This window comes from Pagrus pagrus (assembly GCF_965226575.1).
Source record: "Pagrus pagrus genome assembly, chromosome: 9".
In the NCBI taxonomy this organism is placed as follows: domain Eukaryota; kingdom Metazoa; phylum Chordata; class Actinopteri; order Spariformes; family Sparidae; genus Pagrus; species Pagrus pagrus.
This window is the reverse complement of record NC_140193.1, coordinates 19,700,180-19,724,909: the sequence shown is the minus strand read 5'-3', so window position 1 is coordinate 19,724,909 and position 24,730 is coordinate 19,700,180. Positions and strand designations below refer to the sequence as shown.

The 24,730-nt window shown below is 38.9% G+C and overlaps 1 protein-coding gene across 2 annotated transcripts; it reads left to right on the top strand.

The window, feature by feature from the left end:
* The first annotated feature begins 4,024 nt into the window (after positions 1–4,024).
* LOC311262379 (nectin-1) lies at positions 4,025–23,983 on the top strand. Of its 2 annotated transcripts, none has more exons than XM_084361715.1 (8): positions 4,025–4,142; positions 8,992–9,333; positions 9,423–9,725; positions 16,206–16,299; positions 20,952–21,106; positions 22,137–22,236; positions 22,365–22,503; positions 22,891–23,983. In XM_084361715.1, exons 1-7 carry the CDS (start codon positions 4,028–4,030, stop codon positions 22,480–22,482), a joined length of 1,227 nt encoding a protein of 408 aa, XP_084217841.1. In that variant the 5' UTR covers positions 4,025–4,027; the 3' UTR covers positions 22,483–22,503; positions 22,891–23,983. The 2 variants fall into 2 exon arrangements, with proteins under 2 accessions (XP_084217841.1, XP_084217842.1); XM_084361716.1 differs by lacking the exon at positions 4,025–4,142 and adding an exon at positions 4,147–4,202.
* Positions 23,984–24,730: the final 747 nt, after the last annotated feature.

The window sequence follows — 24,730 nt, the reverse complement described above, 5'->3', positions numbered from 1 at the left end:
TGTTTTTAAAGTGTTTATTATTCAATCTTTATACAAGTAATACATTTGAATTGGTTATTCCACCTTCTGTAATAAATCATGCATCTGCTTATTACATTCTGAGTTTTTATCCTGAGTTACATGCATACAAATACATAGTTACTGATGATGATGTCTCATCGTGTTTCTTTGATTTCTACAATTCAGGTAGAATTTATAGATGTTCAAGCATACAAAGAAGCATACTTTAGGTTTGAATGCACATTCGACATTAAAGTAAATGCTGGATGGAAGTGTGTAAATCGGCCAGCAGATGGGGAAATAGGTTCTTATATTCTCCTGCTAATACCCTCCTTCTTAGTCCTGGAAATGTATGTAAAATTATCCTTAAAGGCCTATCCCAGTCAAGCAAAAAGTAAATCCCGAGCTGTTGTTGAACCAATTGGAGTACAGGCATGGTTTGGGTTCCTATATAAACTAACTTTATAAACTGTCAGAAGCTCTGTAAGTGCTTCTAGCATTATATTATGGCAGTTTTAACACACTGAGTTACCTATTTATTTTTTCTCGCCAGCTTTTTTTGATGCAAAAATAAGTCTGCAGATGACCTGTATCTGCCCCTATTAGCTGGAAAACACAAAGGGTCCACATCATTTAGTCTCATATGGTCCAAGTTCAATTTTAATAACAACATCACTGAAAATTAACACTTGGTTTTCTGAGGAAATTATCCAGGCACCTGCAAAGAAATGCTGTTTAATGACCTCGAAAGAAACAGGCAAATACACATTATAGTTCTTTATTTACTTATTTACACTAACTTTTTGTAATAAAACAGTCAAAACAAGTGTGTAGGTGGAAAAACAGCCTACTCAGAGAGCAAAATACATAAAACTACATAAACTTGCATCATTTCCAGGTTCATGGCTCTCATTGGCAACATGATGCATCAATCATCCAGAGGCTTGATGTCTAAGTTGCTCAGGAGAGAGACGAAACGAGAGAGAGAGTCACCTGTCGACACAATCATTCATTGGCTGTTGTAGGCTCTAGGGTGGGCATCAAATGAGCTGTCAATCAAATGGCTGCCATCTCAGGATCTCTGGTGTAGAGGTGTGATGGTGTCTGCTGTGAAATGAGGAGTTTTTTGATTGATGAAAGCATGAAAAGCATCTGTGATTGTTTTTTGCAATTTTGTCACCATTTACTGTGTTTTTAACTAAATATGTTAGTGAAATGGAGCTAGTGGACATTCTGAAATAAGAGAGGACAGTTTCTGTTGGATTTTGATTCACTACTGAAACACCCAGACCATTTATTGGTAAGTTGACAAAACTTTGTACATGCTAGTGCTACTTTGTTAGCTTGTTTGTTTGTTTGTTGTACTTTGCTGACATAGTTTTATCTTGAAATGCTTTGCATGAATAGAATCACAAGAATCTAAGCTTTGCAATGATCAATTGAGGCATTTGCCTATTTGTGTAGCTGTGTTTGTGAACTTTTATTCATGTTCATATCATTCATATTCATGCTTTGTTATGTATGTGTGTATGTTGTGTATGATTTGCTATATTAGAGGTTCATAGTTGTTGGCTGTCATGCAAAGGAGGACATTAATGCTAAAAATCAAGCCTGAGGTAGGGTGATGAATAGTTCACACAAACTGGGCAAGTTTTAAAGGGTGCAGGCAGTTTTTTCATGGAGAAGCAATCTGTAAGGATACAGAGTAAAGTACACAGAGAAAGTGGTCAGACTGCCAGAAAGACAGGATAAATAAAGTCCCAGTCAGCTACTACTTTAGGATCGAACACAGAGGAAAAAGAGAAGCAGATCACAAGGACATTTCTCTTCCCATAGCATGTGTTTATAAGGGGAATAGTTTTTAAAATACCTCACTAATGACTGACTTCTGAGGCCAAAACACTTTTCCTCTGTCCCTCTGTGGACAAAAGGCCAAAACAGACAGAAAATAAGTTTTTCGATTTTTCTGTCAAGTGTTGCTGAACTTTCCTCCCCCACTGTCTCTTCCTCCCCCCTTCCTTCCTTCCTTCCTCTCCATTTCTGCAGTGGAGAGTACACAGTACATCTATCCAAACACAGTTTTGATGTGCTTACGATTTACTTGAGAAGTAAATATTGTACTTCTTTACTTCACAGTTAAAAGCAATCTAAAAGAGTCTTTAAGAGTATTTAATCTTGAGATTGAATCAATTTTATGGTGGAAATAATGTTGACCAAAGTACTGCACTTAAGTATAATATTGAGGTAATTTTACTTAATGTTTTTAAAGAAATCATGTAAAATATGTTAGTATGTCACTACAAGCTGTAACTTGCACATTTCCTGAACTCAATGAAAAATAATAAAATTACCGTTAATAACATTAACTGAATTATCACCTGATCCAGGCAACAAAAGAGGAAGCTAAAGAGTCACAATGCAAAAAGTAATTTATTACGCCAAGATAAGGAGCTGCAGAGTACAGGGCTGTAATGTGTGGGGAGATTTATTGAGGGTTCAGTTACCCAAACAAAAGTCCCCTTTATGATCCTCAAAGTCGGAGAACATCTGTTCAAACAGAGATCTGCTTCCTGCTTCTTGAGGTAATTTTACTTGACGCACTCAACTCAGTTCATTCCATGAATATTTTTTAAAAGAAAAAATGTGTTAGTATGCCATTACAAGCTGTAACTTGCACATTTCCTGAACTCAATACATATTTACAAAGCAATATTATATAATGATGTGAAGAGTATATATTATTATATTATATGAACATTTTTCAAGGAAATTAAATGAATCATTCTTTGGAAAATCTACAGTCATAATTTATTAAACAGTTGGATTTTCAGGTCTATGGCACTTTTTTTCATGCTACTTCATAATTCTGCTCCAGAGGCAAATATTGTACTTTTTACTCCATTACATTTATCTGACTGCTACAGTATAGTTACTAGTTACCTTGAGGATCAAGATTATACCCATGAAACATCAACTTAATTAAAAGTAGTTCAGATTTTCTACATTTCTCTCAGTCCCTCCCAACCCTCCTGAGAAACTTTTCATTAACCTGGTCATATGATGGGTAATGTTTAATCATGTAGAATTAAAGGAAAATTAGGAAAGGGCTTTTGATACACAACTGCAACGACTTGTTCAGTACTTTTTGGGAAGGGAAGCAATAACAAAAGCCAAGGTCAAACATGTGAGGTGGCAGGCCTTTCAGTTTCCCTTTAAATGAACTGTCCTTCAAGAACAGAGATTTCTTTGTATGAGGTTTTTTTCCCCGATCTCAACAATAAATAGCTGTTCTGTAGTCGGGTATGCTCCCTCAGCAGCTGCTCCACTTTGGAAGCACAGTCATTCATTAACTCTGATGGCTTTTTGACATTGCTTATTAACTAGACAACAATTAGAAAAAGCTCTGCTGGTGTTATTGGTCACTATCATATGGACCTGCAGGATGCTTTTACAAAATACCACTGATCAGTTTGGATTTGTCTGTTGGCCCCACACACAGTATCACAGAGGAGAATGGGTTCAATGACTGAAATGAATATTTTGAGCCAAATCAGAATTGGAAACTTTTGATTACAGAGAATACCCAGCATGCTATTCCTCTGTGTTTATTGGTGCTGTGTTGAAACTTCCGGTGAACATTATTTTCAGGCCTGAATAGCAAAACAAACACATTTCTTCCTCCAAATGTAAATCACAAATTGTTTCCCTTGTATCTTTCCCTTACATCAATATTTAACTCTTTAGTGTTTCTTGCTCTGTTCCAGGTTGGACAATAACATTCAAGTATGTATAAACTTTATTACCAGGATTAAATAATATGTCTGCCAACACCAGCATAACCCAGGAACAGAGACTTTTGGAAAGAAAGACTACATCCTGTTACAACTAAGCTGTACTGATCCTCCTTTTCCTAAATATTCCTCTGACCTGCTTCAGGCAGCGTTTGGAAACTCCCATCCATTTTACTCTGATCACGTGACGTACACAGCCTCGATGACGTGACACTAGCAGAAGTGCTTCTGGATGGATGGAGTCGGTTTCTTTGTGCGTTTTCTACGACAAATTATGGACACCGTGTTTCTTCAGGACCAATACGATGTTTATGCTGGTGTCCGCGATGATCCTGAGCACAGTTACAGAAGGTTTGTGAGCTGAATGTGTCTTTATTTAGCCTACGAGGACAGCAGATTTGCCGTTTCATGGTAAGCTAGCAAAGCCGAGGATGCTGAAGTAAAAACAGTTGGTAAAACTACAATACAGAGACATGGGATGATATTCTGCACATTTTCCGGAGTGTATACGGGAGTTAGCTCATACAACAAGCTCTATGTCGTCATTTCTTGGCAGACGCACAAAAAGGTGGTTCACTTCATCTTTTATGTAAGAATAACGTAATTATCACCTGTCCCAGGTAACAATGGAGGAAGCTCAGGAGTCACAATGCCAAAAGTAATAAAAAAAAAAAAAAGTAAGCCAATGAACTGATTAAAAGCTGAAGATAAGGAGCAGCGGAGTACAGGGCATGTGTTTAATGTGTGGGGAGAATTATTGAGTGATCCTCAAAGCCGGAAAACTTACACGTGTTCAACACCTGCATCCTGCATCAACAGTGAATGAAGAGACAAAGGAACAGAGGAGGAAGTGACTGTGGGTCATCACACAGGACAGCAGACCAACTTCTCCATCCTTAGCAGGGGCTCTACGCTAACGAGCACATGTGCTCCATATACGGGAGCACAGAAAATATGTATCGATGCTTCACACTTAAATAGGCAGCCCAAACAAAATTCTGATTTACAGTGTTTGATTTCTTTTCTTTTTTTTCATTTCAGGCAGCACATAAAATGGTTTTTAACTACTACAGTGGAAACTGCTTATAGTGATCACGTTGGTCCAGAGTAGGGGAGACTGGGGACAGTTGCAACACTTTTTACATTACTCTCAGATACTCAGAGACTATTTGGACTAGGCTCACCAAATCTTTACATATTAAACCTACATCTGTCTGCTAAATGCCCATACCATTTAAAAATGGCTACATATAACATATCAATCACAATATTTATTTGAATAGAGGAATTCAGACGTTGCAACTGACCCCAAACCTGGGGACAGTTGCAACACGGATCAGGGACGGTTGCAACATATCAAAAAAACATTAAAGCTATAAAAACTCAATATTTCATTTTGGGACAAAAAGAATGGAAACATTTGCAATACAAAAAACATTTATTAAACATGTGAACGAGCAGTGAACTGTTTTAGTGAACAAAATTCACATTGTTTTAAAACTCCAGTGAATATAAACTTTGACTTTTAAGTTTTATTAAAGGCACACAAATGTTTAAAAAATAAGAGAGCAACACTTGCCTCGCCCCAACAAATCTGCTGCCTTGTGAACAATTCCACCAGCTATTGCCTGTTCTGTTCATCATGAGCAATGAAATATATTAATTGTGCCTATTTTGAACTAAAAATCTTCAAAAATACGGTTGTGTGGTCTGTTTTGATATGACTAGCCTAATTAGCAGGGGGACAGTTGCAACAGTTGCAACCGTACCCATGGTATCAGTCATGACAAAACACCATGTGCTAGCTAGCCACATTGACATTGACACATGTAAACCATGTAATTTAATAGTCAACAAAACAGTGATTCAAACTAGGTAGGTTTGGATTAATTCATACATAAGATCAGGACAGTATGACAAAAATACAGCTCATGAAAAAAGCTACTTTCATACCTCCAAAACAACTTTGTCTTAGTAGAAGCAGGACCAGATGCTCAATATGGGCTGTGTCCAAATTCAGGGGCTGCAGCCCACGAAGTGCGCATTTGAAGGCCAATTACGTCACAACACTGCGCGAAGGCTGTCCAAATTCAGAGGCTCCTCCAAACGCAGCCCACAAATGCAGTCTGGCCTTCCCTCTTTTCGGAAGACGCACCGCTACTATCCTTCGCGGCCTGCTATATCCCAAGATCCTTTGCGCACCGCTGCTCAGTCCCGAAACAGAAGAGGAAGCAAGAGAAAATGGCGACATCAAGTGGCGCTGACATTTAAATTTAAGTAATGGGTTTATACTCGGTTTTTAGTAATTTGAACATCCAACACCAGATATGTTAAACTTCAAAACCTCCAAATTTCAACTTTCAGTTAAAATATGTGACGCTGGTAATGCTATGGTAAATATAGTTGTTATTCACCAATGGGTTAATGTTTATTTTGTAATGTTGATGATTCAATTCAGATTTGACACATTTTGTTGTTAATTTTTATACACACACGAATAAATGTACACGTTTGATAGATTTGAACCAAAACAGACTTTAATGCATCTCTTCATTCACAATCGTGACGTAAGGGTAAGGGGCGGGAACATCTGGTGAGGCAACCAGGAAATACTCCGAAGGCTAGACCGTCCCATTTAACAACGGTGGACGAGGCCTTCAAAGACCTGTCCGAAGGACCCGGCCCTCGTGGACCGCGAGCAACTGAGCATGCGCAGTGTGAGTGACATCACTCTAGCATGTTTCTCATTGGAGAAATAAGGCTTGTTGCAACTGTCCCCAGTCTCCCCTACATTTGATCACTATAAGCGGTTGATTACTAAAACCGAATTGTTATTATTTCACTTGTTTTTTTATGCAGAACAACATCTCAATGCTAGTTGTATAGTTTTTCAATGAGAAAAATGTAACGAAACGGTCGTCAGCGCGATCCTCTCCAAACTCACCCATCTGTGACACATCTCAGATCAGTAGGCGCTGCTGCCGGTGTGTTTTTAAAATGAGCGAACTAGGCTAGTAGCGCCGCAGATTTCTCATTCCCCACCTTGTTTGACTGAGAGTGTTTCGAGATGGTTTTCATGAATGAACAGGCAATATGTCACTGTCAGACCGGATCGTTTGACGGGAGGGGGGGTCGGGCCGTATGAGTTTCACTCATTTTGACCAGGCTACACGATGAAATGAACCACTGACAGTTTCCCGCTGAACAATTCAAACAAGTCAGTTTTGCGCATGCGCGTTGGCAGATAAGCTGCTTCACTGACAGCTTTTTTGCCATTCAAAATGCTCATCTACAGTAAACACAGCCTCTAGCAGTAACTGTACTACTCGGTGTCACAGTGCGCATGCGCAAAACAAGCTGTCAGCTTTCCAGCTTTTCGCAAGCAAAACGGGACAGATTAGGCACGGATTTAAGACCAAAACAGTAGAACTAAGGTATTGGATAATTGAACACACTGCCAGATTAATATTTTCAATTATTTTTATTGAAGGGCTTGGGCATGCACTGCTTTTATAGCTTATTATGACCGCTCGCCCATGATATCATCATACATTAGATAACATGATACCAATAATATAGGCCAACCAATATATCGGTCCGGCTCTTCAGTAACTAACTACATTTCAAAGTAATCTGACCCAACCCTAACTGTTAACTCTATTCATTCCTTCTAATGTAATATATATATATGTAATATATGTATGTATGTAAGTTTAATAACCACATTTGAGTTACACTAAATGAACATACTTACAGTATTTTTTTATTATTATTTGTATTCTGGTATATATAGGCTATTAGAAAAAATAATTAAGGATGGAGAAGTTGGTCTGTTGTCCTGTGTGATGACCAACTGTCACTTCCTCCTCTGCTTTGTTCCTTCATTCACTGTTGATGCAGATGTTGAGCATGTGTTAGCTCTCCGGCTTTGAGGATCATACAATGGACTTTTGTTTGGGTAAATGAACACTCAAAAATTCTCCCCACACATTAAAAACATACCCTGTACTCTACTGCAAGCAATGCATGTTCCTTACAAATGTAGCACCATTTAAAGGGAAATAAACGGCTTTCCAACGGTATGAGATTTATTGCCAAGAAGCATTGTTACAACAAAGAAATAATCTACCCAACACAAATTTCCTTACTTTTTGTGCTATGTTTATATATATTATATTATAAGTCCATTCAAAGGAACTGTTTGTTAAGCTCCTACACTTCTACACTATGCTTCTAAACTTTAGGTTTGTGACTTTAAAGGTTTCTAAAATGTTTAAAAACGCTGCTCAGCTGCTATGATGCTGCAAAACACAAGGTTATCACACTGACATTCATTTTATCCTTTGTGTCTACAATAACATGGTCAAAAGCCAAGCAGATTATACTAATGTTTGTTTACAGTATATGGTTTGACAACACGGCCTGTTGAGGGATGGTGTTGTTTTGCGTTGTTGGACGAGTTGAGTCAGGTTCAACTTCAACTCCTGCAGTTGCAGCTTGGTGGTCTCATTAAAGGTATAGTTGGTAATCCTGTTCAGAAACACTTTTTGTTATACTGGGTGAAATGGTCTAGCACACTTAGCAGGAGAGAACAATGGCAGAGAAAATGCAGCCAAAAGTAGCACTTCCAGAAGTGATGCAGAGGTTGCTGTCTTTCTGTTGGACAGGTAATTATTTGTTTTGCTTCGGGGGGATTTGTCATTTTCATGAAATATGTAACGTTAGCCAACTTAGCTACTTTTGTAGCTTCTATTAGCCCAATGCTAACGGCTCTCCTCTGCCCCGCTGATGGACTGTCTAATGCACGTTCAAGTTTGTGGGGGCGGGGCTTTGGGCGGAGCACTGACGGGAGGGGAGAAGGGGATGGAGTTTAGACGTGGTGCCACTTTCAAATCTTGCTAGCTCTCTAACATTACCAACTATACCTTTTAAGATGAATCAGGAATGACGGAAATGGCAATATTTAGACTACGCCTGAGACGCCTAAACTAACTCAGTTCATTTTTTAAACGCCCACACCAGCAATTCTAGACTGTTTTCTTCGTGTGGACGGAGCACTGATACTGAGACAAAAAAGATGTGTCTTTTCTACATGGAGGATGCTAACTTACATCTTCCTAGATACCATGTATTTCCATACTTGTTTCTGTGCCTTCTGACTTGAGATCTGAATCCTGATGAGATTTTACACCCCTTACAGCTCTCCAGGTGATTGGAGGAAACAAGACAGTGACCCAAGGAGGGATCGTTGTCTTACCGTGCAAACTCATTGACACCACAGAGACCCTCAGTCAGATTTCATGGCAGAGGATGACGCGAGGTAAACCTCGGAATGAAAATTTCTTCACCATCTTACCTAAAGATGGACCAAAGTTTGTCAATGGAGGTGATGAGCGATTTAAATTTATTGGGAGCTTTAATGACAGCAATGGATCTCTCCAGTTATCCAACGTCACGCTGATGGATGAAGGCACCTACACGTGCATCTTCACCCTGTTTCCCAGCGGTAACCACAAGACAGAAATACCTCTAAATGTGCTTGGTATGATGCTCTGTTTATAAAAATATTTCTTTGTTTATTTATTATTTGATTATTCATAATACATTTCTTGTGTACTGTGACTCTCGTAGTGCCTCCAGTCTCGAGCCTGGAAGCTAATCCTCCTGTTTTGGGTGATAAGGAAGTTTCACTCGTTACCTGTACGGCTGCTGGTTCCAAGCCTCCTGCAGAGGTGAGGTGGCAAACTGGTGATCTGGCAGATAAACTGAGGCCAACAACCAACTTCAACCAGCATGACAATGGTACAACTACCACAATCAGCTCGCTGTTTGGAATACCAAGCAGAGAAATCAACAATCATTTGGTCCAGTGTGTCGTCAACAATGCAGCCATGGAGAGAGAACAAACTCTGCCCTTCACCATTGAGATCTACTGTGAGTATACAAATACTTCCATACATCAGTTAATTATGCATCCAATACCTACAGATGGGTGACAAATTAAAGGAAGAACCAACATAAAATGCCTAAGTAAGGAGTTCTCCTCAGCGATATTCCCTCATTTGGTGTTTTAATGATGGTAGTGGAGAGCTGTATGACACATCAGTCCAAAATCTCCTTTAGACGTTCAATTGAGTTGAGATCTGGTGACACCATAGGTCCTAGCACATGATTCATATCCTTTTCATACTGATCAAACCACTCAGTGAGCCCTCGTCCCCCTATGGATAGGGATATTGTCATTCTGGAAGAGACCACTCCCATCTGGATAGAAAAGTTTCACAAAGGCACACCTAAGTTTCAACCGTGGCCGTGAAATGTCCCCCACTGCATAACAGAGAAACTGTAACCCCACACTATTATGATTATGATCTATCTCAAGAAGTTCCTCTCGTGCCTTTTTTTTTAACATATCACACTAATGCACACGCATCAGGGTCATCGAACGGGCTGTTGACCAAAATATAGGCACAGTGAACAAACGTGCTAAATTCTGCTGCGAGAAGTGATGACGTATTATCAACATCCGGTGGTGGCCTGTAAACAAGGAAGGAATTTGGGATGTAGTCTATTCAAGGATGTTTTATTACTGGACACAGTGTAGGAACGTGAAACGTGACTTCAGTAACATAATGCTTCAGATAAAAAAATCACTGGGCTGCCTTGCCTGCAGGAAGTGGGATTGGGGTCAATAGGCGATCTTTAGCGGGTTGACCCAGGTTTAAGAAACCTGTGCAGACCTGTTAATTTTGGTGGAAAATAATGGTATAATGCTCCTGCCATCCATGCCTCAACAATGACCCCTCTTTCAGTAACGTCTTAAGTTTATTTATGTAGCACCTTTCAAGAACTGCTTTTAAAACTTGTCAGTAAGCATAGAAAGTTCAAAGAGAGAGTTTCAGAGTGTAGTAGCAACAAATCAAACAATTCATGTGCTGGTCAAGATTTGAGGCCTGCCCCCTTAAAAACACCGACATCATGTAGCGTAGGTTTATCAGAGGATGCAAATTCAGAATTAACTGCGCCTGCTTATCATTACACCCGTGCCACAGGCCTTCATGGAGAGAGACACAACGTTTGCATTTGCATTGTGAGCGAGCAAAGCTGTTGCAAAGATAGGCAGCAGATACTGCTAAGCTGTGAAAACTGCCCAAGTTTCTTTCTATATCTTTCTTTAGTACTGCCAGTAATATTAATATACTGCACATACTGTACCTAGACCTACTGTAATACTACTATACTACTACAGCTACATACTGTAATATCTGTCTTTTCTGCACTATTTATACTGTACATACTTTGCACTTTACTGCTTTTTGCACTTCTGCATTTCGTTGTCTCTGTACTTGTACTGTGCACACTGACAAAATTAAACCTAATCTGATCTAAGCTGAAGTTGCACAACATAACAGTCTTGCAACGTGCTTGCACAGTTTTCGCAGTCAAACCACTGAAAATGCATTGCAAAATCCAAGTCATTCCAAATCCTACTTAAATAAAAGTACAGGAGTAATAGCATCAGTACCAAAAGTAAATGTGCATAATGGCCAATTTCAGAATACTGTATCCCAATACCAGATTACATTTATTGATACATTAATCTGTTCATCACTTCGATGTTACGGCTGTTAAAGGTGGGGCTCATTTGTGTTACTTTATACTTCTGGGTAGCTTCATCTCTAAGTATTCAACAGGGGTCCATGCAATAATGAAATTAGTGTACATATTTTAGCCAAGACCATGATCATTTCCTAAACCTATCCAAGTATTTCTCCTATCTAAACCTAAACAAAGTTTCACATTAACTATGTAATGCACGATCATTGACAGTAACCTCACATTTGAGCCCAACATAGATGCAATTTGCACAAAAGCCCACCAGCGCATGTATTGTTATCGAAAGTTGAGAAGTTTTAATGTAGACACCAGTTTTATGAGGATGTTTTACTCTTGTTTTATCGAGTCCATTTTAACCTTCTCTTTTATCTGCTGGTTTGGGTCCCTCACTGTGAAAGACAAGAATAGGCTCAATAAGGTAGTGAGAATGTGTGGCAGGATAGCGGGGACAAACTTTGAAGAGCTTCCTGTTTTGTACAGAACCAGGGCTACCAGGAAGGCAAAAATGATTCTGTCTGACCCCGCTCACCCGCTGGCCTCCCTGTATAGGCCCCTGCTGTCTGGTCGTCGGTACATGGTACCTAGGCTCAGAAGCAATAGATTCAAAAATTCCTTTGTACCAACCACAATTGGCCTCATTAATGAACTGTTGTGAGCCTGTTTCCCCAGGACATTGTTGTCTGGAGCTTCAACGTTGTACGTAATGTATGATTGAATGTGTGTTGTTGTTGTTTTTGTTTGTACCCCATTTTTGTGTGCTTTGCTGGCTGCACGCCAAATTGCCCCCCAGGGGGAAAATAAAGTTTTCTAAGTCTAATAGTTTAAGTGATAGTTGGGGTATTTTGACGTGGGGTTGTATGAGTTACTTATCCCTAGTCAGTGTATTACTGTACCTGCAGTAGATGACCATCAGCTCCTCCACTGTGTAGATCACACCCTGGTGGCTGGCTGCAATATAGGTCACGTACCCCACCCCTCCATTTTAGCAGATGGGACATTGGCCACACTAAAATTCCTGTCAGATTTTGCCGAAGACGGTTTCTAACATCACGGTATCATGCCGATGAATGTTCAAGTTAAGTACATTTTACCGATATGCTTGGTTTAGATTTAGTTATTTGATGCTATACAACGGGTTTGACGTCATAACTGACAGATGAGCCCTGCTTGGGATTTAATCAGGTGGGTGTATATGGGGGACCTCGATACAGCGGCTCCAGCCCCTGATCAATGCTACACAGACTCTGACTCCAAAGATGGCAAGATGGCATCTCCTGGAGAAGTGGAAACGCGTATGAAAGCTAAATCTAATTATAAGGAAAGACTCTTGGTCAGATTACTTTTTGTGTATGAGTATATTTTTAAACTCTCTTACATCAGAATGCGAGGAGAAAAATATGTTTTTTTTCTTCATGGCTCTTTTCCAGCTAATCTGATTTTGTGCTTCAGACATGATGATTGAGATTCTAAATGTATTACAGTGATCTTAGAAGTGTCACCAGTGACATTTTACAGCTGTGCCCTTTCCCCTTGTCTCCTGGTTTTTGTCAGTCTCCATTAGCGTTGCTTAATGTTTGCACAAATAGGCTGTGAAAAGATAAGAAAGACAAGAGTCAAGACAGATGAGGACAGCAACTAGAATAGAGACAAAGGGCAGAACGGGTCTTAGACAGCATTAGAAGCTAGCTAGTTATCTTGCTAGCCAGCTAACACCACAGGACGTTTAGCATAGTCAGACAGTAGTGGACATTTCATTAGACCTTTGATGTTGGATTTTATGGGTGGTTTTTGTTTTTTTAATTTCATAACATGTATTCATGCTGCCACAGTGAGTGTTACAACACATCTGTCAACATGTGCAACTTCTGTAAGAATAGAGCAATTTAGCAACTTATTTAATCATATAAATGTTGATAAACCACGCTAGGAGTGTGACATGGTATTTCTCTTCCCTTGTCCCTTGTCAAAAAAATCCACCGTCCCGTCCACCTCCCAACTTGAAAGTCAGTTAATAAATGTGTAATGTGAATGTGAGATGACACGTTTTGTGGAAAAGTAAATACAATACGTATCCCATGATGTGCAGAAATATAACTGCATACATTTTATCCTGGCAACTTGGCTGAAAGACATGTCTGACATTTTTGTTTACTTCCACATTAATAGAACAAAAGACAATAACAGCTATGACTGGATTTTGTTCTGCCTAATACCTCACAGTTGAATCTTGTGTTTCCAGTGGCCAAAATATTGGTACTTGGCAATTGCGTCTATTAACATGCTGGTACAACCCTGAAGTCATTTATCTTTCAGTATACAGTATAGTTTATAGTTTTAGTACAACAGTGTTTTGACAGGACCTTTGGTGTCCCCTTCAGAAATTGCCTTTGAAAATATTTTCTGTATGCTGTCCTCCCCAACAGTGAAGTGAAATATCTGCCCTTGCTGATACAGACATTTCGGTACACACATGCAACTCCACACAAGTTCTGGGTGTGCAAGTGTTGCTGGGGCTGGATGCTGTTCACATGATCGTGCCCCACCTCTACACAAATGGTGAAACGGCTGTCACATTTCTAATTCCCTACCCTAACAAATCTGGTCTTGCCAAACTCAAAGAACCTCGCCCTACAGCTCAGCTCCATGTCTTAAGTGTTGGCAGCCATAATAGTGGTGAAATTTAAACAAACCATCAGTCGACAGAGAAATACAAGTCTCTTTTCTATGAGGCAGGTCTATTGGTGGAACCTCTGCCAGCTCACAGTGGGGTCTGTGAGAGTGATTGGGCATCTAGCAACCCATGCAGGAGCAGCTGCACCAGTTTCTGGAGCCTTTCAAATACAATTAGAATCTCTTCCTCTACGCTGCTGTAATGGGTTGTTTCACTGTCTGGGAATTTATGACGCAACAACCAATCACAGCAGAGTTTCCCTCAAGCTTATTCATTCTAGCATCAACCTGTAATCAGTCCTAGTGAAGAGTATTTTTATCATGCAAGGCTTCTTGCAGTACAGTGGCAGTGCTTCTTTTTCACATCTGGCCCAGGCTGCAGGCAACATACTGAGCTCACTGAATGTAAAACCCCAAACCACTATGGGATCATTTTTCTAAGTCACACCTACATTTCTTTTGACGAAAACATTTAATGGATTCCATTTCAAACCACTCAATGTGAAAACGCCTAAAGACAAGTAACAGCTAAACAACGCCCTGGTCACCGCACATGACTTGGAATCTCGAAGTCATTGTGGTTTGCACACTACATAACTGCGAAGCTTTTGAGCATCTGTGAGGCATTGGGGAGCTTTCAGATCCCGTCTTTGAACAATTCACACCCAGTGACCATGCACCAATTTGTCTCTTAATCTGGGGGCTAAAATTAGGGCTACAATCCTGTAGTGTGAACTCCACATAAAGTGGGATTACCCTACTTTAGTGCAGAAGTTAAGTAACCAGTCTCATCTTCAACTTGGAAGGTATCAGAGTCGTCTACCAGGAATCAGTGGATATTCAGAGATTGATCAAGAGGCCCAGGCACATTTTGGTGACCCAGGCTCTATTGGTGCTCTTGAGGGTATTAATCTTTCTATCATAATATTTTATAATAATTGTAATAATCTGTAATTTTAGTTAATTTGACTAATATCACGTGACCAAAATGTCACACTTAGAAGATGTCTGTCTCACTCCTTCCATTATGATCTCCAGGAAAAACCGATGTGTCTAATTGAGAATATCATTGATTCAGATTTTTCTGAATGTAGTCTGATGAGGTATAAGGCCTGCTGCTCACGACTGTTCCATGTTTTTCTGGCACCTACTTGCTGACAAATGTCACACACAAGGAAAAACAGTATGGAAAGGTAAACCTGTCCTCTGACAATGAGAGAAAGTAGTCAATCATCTAATTTGATCAGGTTTACCTGCATATGAAAACCTCCATACACATGCTAATTTTGGTGTAAGAGTGGTATTAGGCTCACCATAAAGGGCAGGCACCAATGGTTACCAATTCAAGTGCAGAAAGTAGTCAAGATAAGCAAAATAGAGCCTCTTTTGTGCTATGAGCCCATTCCAGTCTACATGGAAAACTGGTCTTGTTGCTAGTGGCATTCCGCTGCCTACTCACAGTTCACACTGAACACTCCTCATTTGTTTCCAACCGCCTATTTGACTTAGATAGTTAACACTGACATCATTGTCTGCTAGCACCGCCATAAAACAGGTTGGAGCCAGGAAACAGGCTGGAGTATCTGTTGTCAGTTATTGATGCGTGGTATGTGTGTATAACAGCAACCTTCCTTCCTTACTGACTCTGTTGTAATGCCCAGAAACTGCAGGAACCTGTAAACATGGTCTTCTGCTCCTGCCAGGTGTAATGTTAAAGGTCCTGTAGGAGTTGTACAAATGTGTGAATTTAAGAATACAAGCTTTGAAAGATTTTTTTTTAAATGAATGGAGTAATTTGTTTGTTATACAAGCACCAGAATCTGTCATTCCTGTAGCAGCAGTTAAGAAATCTGTGACTTTATCATGTTTTAACAAGATCCCAAGTATCAAATAAAACCTCAGTGATGTCCACACATGAGCAGTGTCAGGATACAACTAAAAAACTGTTTTTCAAGTTCTCTAATCCAAAATGACCTTGACACTACAGAAAAATCAGGTGCGTCAGGTGTCATAAAAAGAGGGGAGGGGGATGGGAAGCAAATATGGTTGGTCAGTATTATTCTGATGTACTGAAACTAACATTTTCTCAGTTACAGCAATAACAGCTCATTCTCTTTTCTCTTGCAGTCCCCCCCACTAAAGTGAACATTAGTGAACAGCCTTTTGACTTGTTTGAATGTGTGACTGAAGCTAATCCAGATGCAAAGTTCACATGGAGCAGGTAAAGTAGCTGAATTAACCGGTTTCAGTGTAAACACTTTTAATCAAACACTATTATGTTTAACTTTTACTTTGTTGTCATAAGCCTTTTACAGTAGTGAAAGAGTTGTGTCATCAGCCAAATCAATTTGTATGCTTTGAAATGTCCGTTCTGAAATTGAAATGACTGTAGCTGCAATAAACCACCATTTCTAAATGCACTGATGTTATTCTGATGAAAAGCTCTGAAAAAGTGAATTAGTAGTTATTAGGCTTGGGCGATAAACCGAAAATTTACCGATACCGGAATTTACGACGATAACCAACGTCATTTTGCCCATGTCGGTATATTCGGTGTTTAAAAAAAAAAAAAAAAAAAATCGTTTTTGTCTTGTTTGGCTGTGTGTGTAGGTAGGCTACCGGTATGTTCATGTGTAACTGTTGCCAAAATGCAACCTCAGCTTATTTCGTGAATGAACACGAGTCAAACCTTTGTGTAAAAGCATAATTACGACGAAAAAGCCACTTTTAAGTTAGCTTAGCCGTCCTGCCAGTCGAGATGTGTCGATCCTCGATGTAACATGGAGGTCAGCCGGAGGAAGTCAAGGACTAAACATTAGCTGGCTAGTTTTCTCAAAAAAATTGTAATATACTGTATACCAAATTACTGTGATGTCGCGCTAACAACAACAGTCACTTTCGGCTAAGACCAACCAGAAGTCGGTGTTATTAATAACATATAGAATCAAACATGCATTTTAGATAAATAAGATGTACACTTTGAAATAACATCATGAAAAAGACAACTAGGATGTATGTAAGTTAATGCGTGATGTAGGGGTTTTTACCCGGAAGTTATTGTAAACAAACATTGTGATTCGGTCTATAGGAAAAAACGTTCACAATAACATTTTCTGGTTGCTATTGTGAATATCTTTGCCTATGCCAAAACGCACTGAAAAATGGCTATGACTTTTCTTCTTTTGTCACCAAACAATATTTTAGACACCAAACTACAAAATTGCTGTATCAAAGACACACCCATTTTGAAAATGTAGGGCTTTTTCACATCAAATGGAGCGTAAAATAAAAAGTTTGGTACCTTCTAAAATCTTCACAGTAAGTGATGTATTATGCCAAGTTCTGCTTCTGTAGTAGTTGTGGCCCTATGGCCTCATCATGCATGTCCAGACAAAGACACCCCAGACATACCATCACAAAGCCCTAACCCGCCAAGAGCTGAAGCCAAAGAAGAGTCCCCTCAGCCAGCTCTGTCCAGACAACCTAACATGCCCCAGACAGCCTCGGGACCACAACACCAAGCCAATCAGACCAAACCAAATTTAGAATCTATATCACATACTGGAAGGAAACAACCAAAACACAGAGTAAATTAAAATGTTATCTGACCCTAAAAAGAAACTTCACATTAACAAATTATCTAAGCACAGTAAAAGATCCTAAATTAAGAAAAGCCTTGACTATGTACAGACTATGTGAACACAGCCTAGCTATAGAGGAGGGTTGGCATAGACAGAGCTGGCTGCCAGAGGAGGAGAGACTCTGCTCCCACTGTGACAGACAAGAGGTAGAGTCAGAGCTACGCTTCCTCACCTCATGACCCAAATACCAAGCTCTGAGAAATGAATATTTTCCCAATATAATAAAAATACACCCTGAATTCGAAAACTTAACAGACACAGAGAAACTCCCATATTTACTTGGGGAAATGCCCAAAAGTGAGAGCATTGCAGTTAAATTCATCACCTCTTGTCATGACCTAAGGACAGCCAGTGGAACCTGAGAAACTTAATTGTTTAATTCTTAATTATTTATTTATTTATTGTATATATCATATATATACCACCAACATCCACACACACACAGACTTTCCTTTCTTCTTTTTATTTGTATTTATTAATTAATTATTTTTTGTAATTATTAATTATCTATGTATTCTTTTTTCTGTAATCCTTTGCACACAAACGCATTGGGTGGTCTGTTTATTTTTGAACATTTAAACATGTCTGACTGTTTGGAAAAAAAGTAGATTTAAGCTGTTTTTAAAGCCATTAACAACTGACCAGAAAAGTGGCATTGCTTTTCTGAGTATTTCTGAGATGGAAAATGCATCTCAATGTTATGATGTGAGAATTATTACAGACCACTAATCAATCAGTTTTTTTATTGGAGTTTGTACAATGACCAGGGGAAAGTCCTCTCAGTGGCAAGCTATCTAATAGTCATATTAGACGTATAAAAAGCAAAAAAATGTCATTATTACACATTCATTTGTGTATATAAAACAACTAAACAACAGAAGAGCAAAGACTAAAGACAACACATGAATCGACACACTAAACCCTCACAAAAGACATAACTGTAAAACTGTGAAATTGTGAATCGGATGAGACAAAGAGAGGTACTCAACATCGATAAACCCTGAATAACCAGAGTAGCTCTTTACAATCAAAGTGGTTACTCCCTAAGAAATCAAGAAAGATAAATGGTGCAGTAGCCTTTAGAAAACGTTCTAAACAAACAAAACAAGTCATTTGAGCGTGAAAACACAAGACATGTTGATTAATACCTACCATTGGAACGGCATTGTGGTTGTGAAGTCAACTGGAGAAGCCTTGTGCTGGAGCCAAAAAGACTGACAGAGGCTGTCACTCAATTAAAACTGGATTCAAAGGGGTGTTGTTGGACTATCTTATAAAATTGTGTTTTTTGACACCTTCAGATAATAATGTTGATAAAAGGAGAAGGCACTCAAAGTTTATTGCCTAGTCAGGTAAAAGGTAGTTTGGTAACATTTCTTTAGTTCAAAATGAAAATCAGTAGATGGTTAACTTAATAATGATATACTGTACTACTATACTATGAATGAGCCAATAGTGAATGGAGTATTCAGATCCTTTTTACTGAAGTAAAAGTATCAACACCACAATGAACAAATACTGAAAAATGAAAGTCCTGCATTAAAAAAAATGTTGTTAGTTAAAAGTATACAATTATTATTAGCAAAAGGTTCGTAAAGTATTACAAGTAAAAGGAAGAGAATGCAGAGCAATGTCCCCATTCAGTGTTATAAGATTATCCAATTAGTTATTTCTGAGGCATTAATATATAAATGGCATTTTATTGTTGTAATAGGTTGAAGCTGAGCTGATTTCGTTTACTATTATAACTTAATAGAGCGTTAAATTTTGTAAGATCATCCTTTGTTGACATAAAATCCTTATTTGTGAATTAACGTGCAACTCTAGCTGTTAAATAAATGTAATGGAGAAAATAGTACAATAATTCCAGCTGAATTGTAGTGAAGTGGTGTAAAGTAGCATACAATTAAAGCCCTCAAGTACAAGTACCTTAAATTTGTACTTTGGTGCAGTATTTGATTAACTCTACTTAGTTAAATTCCAACTTCTAATAGCATTATGGTAAAGAGTTGTTTAAATGTGCACAATTTTTTTTATGCCTAAACAAACTAAATAAACAAACTTGCTTTTCTAAATGTACAGTTCAGGGTCTTTCAATCAAAACCATAAAAACAAAAGGACTAACTTTGATGATATTGTAAAGTACGTGAGATCATGGTTCAATTTATTTCTTCATTGATCCACAACTACTGTTGCTGAGAAAAAATCTTTCTGGTGCTTCCCCAGAAGTTATAGCAACAGGCACCTAAATGAAACGCACCATTACCTTGAGCAACGGCTTTGAACATTGTTGGAAACATTTGGGATAATGTAAGTACGCAACTCAACAAAAATATTTACCAAAGGTCTGGTTGCTTTTACACATTTTGTGGTAATGTGGTAATGTTACCTATTATATCTTAAATAAGATCATACAGTTAAATACATTAAATCGCAATTTTCAATCGTAACATCATACAGTAGTTATTGGTTTTACTTTTAGTTTCTACCAACTGCTGGAGCTGGTGAACATAGAGAAACAGCTAAATGCTCCTCTATGTTCTCCAGCTAGTTGCTAATTTGTCTGTTGTTTGGTTCTGGGCATGTAGTGAATAGTGAGTTTTTAGTTTTTAGAGCTTTTTGGCGCTTAAAAAAAAACAGTATGAGAATAAACCAACAGTGTAAAATTGCGAACCAGCAAACCCCCAAAAATTAACTGAAGAACTGGGATTAGGGGTACTGCAGAGTTGGTTGATAATCTCTCTTGATCTCAGAAATATGGCTGAACTTCTTGTCCTGGTAAACAGAATAATTGGGAAGAAGGGATTGGTCCACTTGGGATTCCATCTGGTGATCAAAGATCACGTGATAAATTGAAAGCTTTAGCTTCTATATGGACTACATGGTAATGGGACCATTTGTTCAACTACAGTTTCCAAGGTTATGAATGAACAGTGCACCTCAGTGTTTTAAACCAACATGGAGGAGAAGTCCTTAAAATGCTCAAAAATGGACATTTCCAAATTCATGAGCTGGGCAATGTAGATCCAAGCCTCCATAGCACATAACCCTGTGTAGAAACTGTGAATTAAAGTTTATACACAGATTTTGTGGTTAAAAACCCACAGTAACATCTGTGTCATTTAAGAAAACAAGTTCTGATATTTGTAATTCATTTAAATGTCTCTACAGTTTCTCGTACATGTATATCAAGCTGAACATTTCAGTGCTTGGCCTTGTTCGTTTGTTTTAGGTTTAACAACCCGTGGCCTCAGTCTGCTGTCAAAGTAGAAGGTGCAACGTTACAGTTTCTAAGCATGACCTCTGACCTGAATGGACTCTACCAGTGTGAAGCTTCGAACCCTTATGGAACAAAACAGGGTCACCTCTATCTGCATGTTCATTCAGGTGAGGACAGGTTTGACTTTGTGTTTTTTCATTTTTTTCCCTCTGTTTTTAAATTTCAGTGTGTTGCGATTGTTTGAATTTGTTATTCTTTTATATCTCTTAATTTAAAAAAAAAAAATGTTTTCTGTTACAAGTTTTACTCATTGACCCATTCTTAAGGACATGATGAGAAGCTTGGACATCTAGACCTGGCCTAAACATGCTGAATGTGGTCAGGATTAATCTCGGACGCCTCCCTTTGAAGATATTCCAGCTATGTACAACTGACAGGTCGACCCAGGACACACTGGGGAATTCCTTAAGCTGAGAGGCATGCTGCTTAGCCTTTTCCCACCACAACCCAGACAACTGTAAGAAAAACTGCCCACACTGTGACTAGAAGACTACAGTGTACAGTCCTCTGGTCACAGCTGTCACTTAGTTGCACAGTGAAACTCTACAAGGCTGGATGTGCACTCATTGATCAGGAAATCACTGATAACAGAGTTTATCTTAAACCAGTCAGAAACACACTGTCCAGTGCCGCTGCTCTGTATTCCCCCTCTACCTGAAACGCTCTGTTTTAACTCCTGTCTCTTTAGGGCCCCCCCTCCTGAATACCCAGTCTCCTCTGATTGGTCAGCTCATACATGCCTGTGCCAGTAACGCCAACAACAGAGCCACTTCAATAAAATGATTATTACGTAACAAACTAGCTGCTCGGCATTTAATTATGTAATGTGTGACATGATGACATAGTGTGATGTCATTAAGACACATGATTAAAGGCAGGACTACTGACGAGGCGTCTCAGGAGCAGTGTTTTCTGTGGGAGAGAGGAGCTTCTGTTCTGTACAAGCACAAGAACCTATATAACACACTGAAGGAAAGGGGGAAAAGCATAGTACTGTACGTCTCCTTTAAGTTACGATTAACTGCAGTGCTGTTATACTGGGCAATATCAAACTTGTGTAAGTGTACCTCATACAATGACTGTGTATATCAATTTCCTGTTAAAATCTCTTCTTTCTTGTGTCCTGTCTCTCTACAGGAGGCTGCGCTGTTGGTTGGACCTTATTTAGTCTTTTGCTTATCCTGAATGTTGCTGCTGCTGCACTCTGGTACCTTTATAAGTCTGGAAAATTGCAAAGGTAACAGGTACAGTAGTACTATATGCACATAAATGGAAAATTACAGTGCTGCTGGGAAGTATATAAGAACATGTTGTATGCACTGTGTTAAACATTGGCTTAAAATTAATTGTTGGTTCATTATCCAGGATTAGGGAGTTGATATCTGGGGATATGGAGCCGGTCCAACAGAGTCCCAGTGCATCTGACAGTGGGGTTAGGCCGGGAGTCCAACGAATTCCCACCACATCTGACAGTGGATTATGAAGACTACAGGCAGAGGCAGAGGTAGAGGAATTATGTAAAATATTCAGTTTGTTATAGACCGCGTTTCTATTTCTGTTAAATCTGTGTGCCTAAAACTTTTTGGATGATGACTTAATTAAGTACTTAAAAAGTAAAACAACTGTTTCTGATAGAGTCGTTACATGTGTGCTCTAAATTACAGCTATACTGTAGTTTTATTTATGTAATAGTACAACGTATTTGATTAAAAAAAAATTTAAATTTTAGAAACAGCTGGACGGATAAGCATTTTCATTATCTATCTTCCTACAATGTTTGTTAACAGTATTACTGCTGTTTCTTGTTTTTTTCAGTAAAAAAAAAAAAGATGTTCTTTCAGAAATCTACAGACACCCTCTTTCACATGATTTTTTTTTTTGTGTGCCTTAGGGATCTCTTTCCATGAAGCAAACAGATGGAGCAGAGTTGGACAGGTGCTGATTTGCAGGCTTCGCCGCAATCATGTATCATCCCTGACTCAGCTGGTTAGTGAGCAGATGCAGCAACCCAGGTCCTGAGTATCCATTCATATCAGTTTCTTGGGTTCAAATAACTTTTCCAATTGGCAGAGACTAAAAACAAAACCTTTTTTCATAACTTCTCCAACGTCTACTCATGTATCATCCCTGACTCAGCTGGTTAGTGAGCAGATGCAGCAACCCAGGTCCTGAGTATCCATTCATATCAGTTTCTTGGGTTCAAATAACTTTTCCAATTGGCAGAGACTAAAAACAAAACCTTTTTGATAACTTCTCTAATAGTAATGTCTACTGCTAGAAGCAAAAACAGTAATATAAATCTATCAAGAGAAGCAGAAGACAACAGGACTGAAAATTGCAAACTGTAAGTAGAGCATTCAAGGAAAAATAGAAAAACTTGAACTGAATGCGAAGTCAGACTAACTAAGTGTCACTCTGTGTCAGTTATCTTTATGGTGTGGCTTTTAACAGTCTAATTGCTTTATCAGCAACAGCTCCAACTGGCGCTATCATTGAAAGCCACACGTTTTTTCCCACTGACAGCATTAATTTCTGATAATGGCAGATGACTATGAAGCTTGTTTACACGCACACAAGAAAGAACCAGGTTACTCTGCCAAATCGGGCAACAAAAATTGAAGTACTCATGTGCATGCACTGTAGTAATGTGGTTACTGTAAAACAGCATTTACAAGCAGCAAAATTTTCCCCTCTCCTGTTATTAAAGCAACACTAGGTAGTTTGGACTCATTACTACCCCCGGCTGGTTGAGAAGCGCAATTATCTCTTACTAGAGTCGTAAATTCTGTCGCTGTATGAGCATCCCTGGGGAAAATGAATACGCGTAAATTTGTTGATGGAGCCGGTGAATCACGAAATCGTCTGAAAAAACCTCAATCGAGTGCCAACAACAAGCTAGATTCAGAGATAGCAGTTGGTAGTTTGTTAGCATATAGGCTGCACAGCACATTAGCTTACTAGAATTATTCTCATACTGAGTTGGTTGTAGTGATTGCACTAAGTTAGAACTAAGTTACTTCCAAAACACAACGCTTGGTAGTGAATGTGTTTAGTAACGTCTGAAAATATAACTACATTTTCGGGAGTTACTGAACACAATCGCAAGTTGACGTTGTGTTCGGCGTAATAACTACAACCAACTCAGTATGACAACAGTAAGTAGCATGCTAACGTTACCTCCCGATCCCGATCACACTGTTCAACAATTACGTTGATTATCTGCCTGAACTAAGGAATCTGCAACTTTTCAAGACAAGACGTTTAAAGTGTTTTAGTAAGTTAGTCATCGTTTACAGTCACTACATGAAAACGTGCAAGCTGACGTTGTGTTTGGTGCAATAACTACAACCAACTCGGTACGACAACAGTAGCTAAGTAGCATGCTAACGTTTTCCAATAACAACAATAGCCTGACGTTACCTTCCGACCACACTGTTCAACAATTATGTTGATTATCTGCATGAACTAAGGAATCTGCAACTTTACAAGACAAGACGTTCATAGTGTTTTAGTAAGTTAGTCATCGTTTACAGTCACTACATAAAAACAAGCAAGCTATCGAAATGGACACCATTATCTCCCGGCTTTATTACGGTTATAAACTGGGGACAAATAGAGCCCCAATGAACACCACATAACAACAAATCAACTCAAAGTAAAAGTCGGTAAGATAATAAATATGTATATATGACTTACAAATCCAGTAGTATCGAGGGTAGGTCGCCATCAGT

Excerpts from the sequence above, each read along its gene's own strand:
- LOC311262379 (XM_084361715.1), top strand. The coding sequence starts at position 4,028 with ATGGAGTCGGTTTCTTTGTGCGTTTTCTACGACAAATTATGGACACCG. Across the intron at positions 9,726-16,205 it reads CTTCACCATTGAGATCTACT|TCCCCCCCACTAAAGTGAAC; the intron begins GTGAGTATACAA and ends TTTCTCTTGCAG. Across the intron at positions 21,107-22,136 it reads CTATCTGCATGTTCATTCAG|GAGGCTGCGCTGTTGGTTGG; the intron begins GTGAGGACAGGT and ends GTCTCTCTACAG.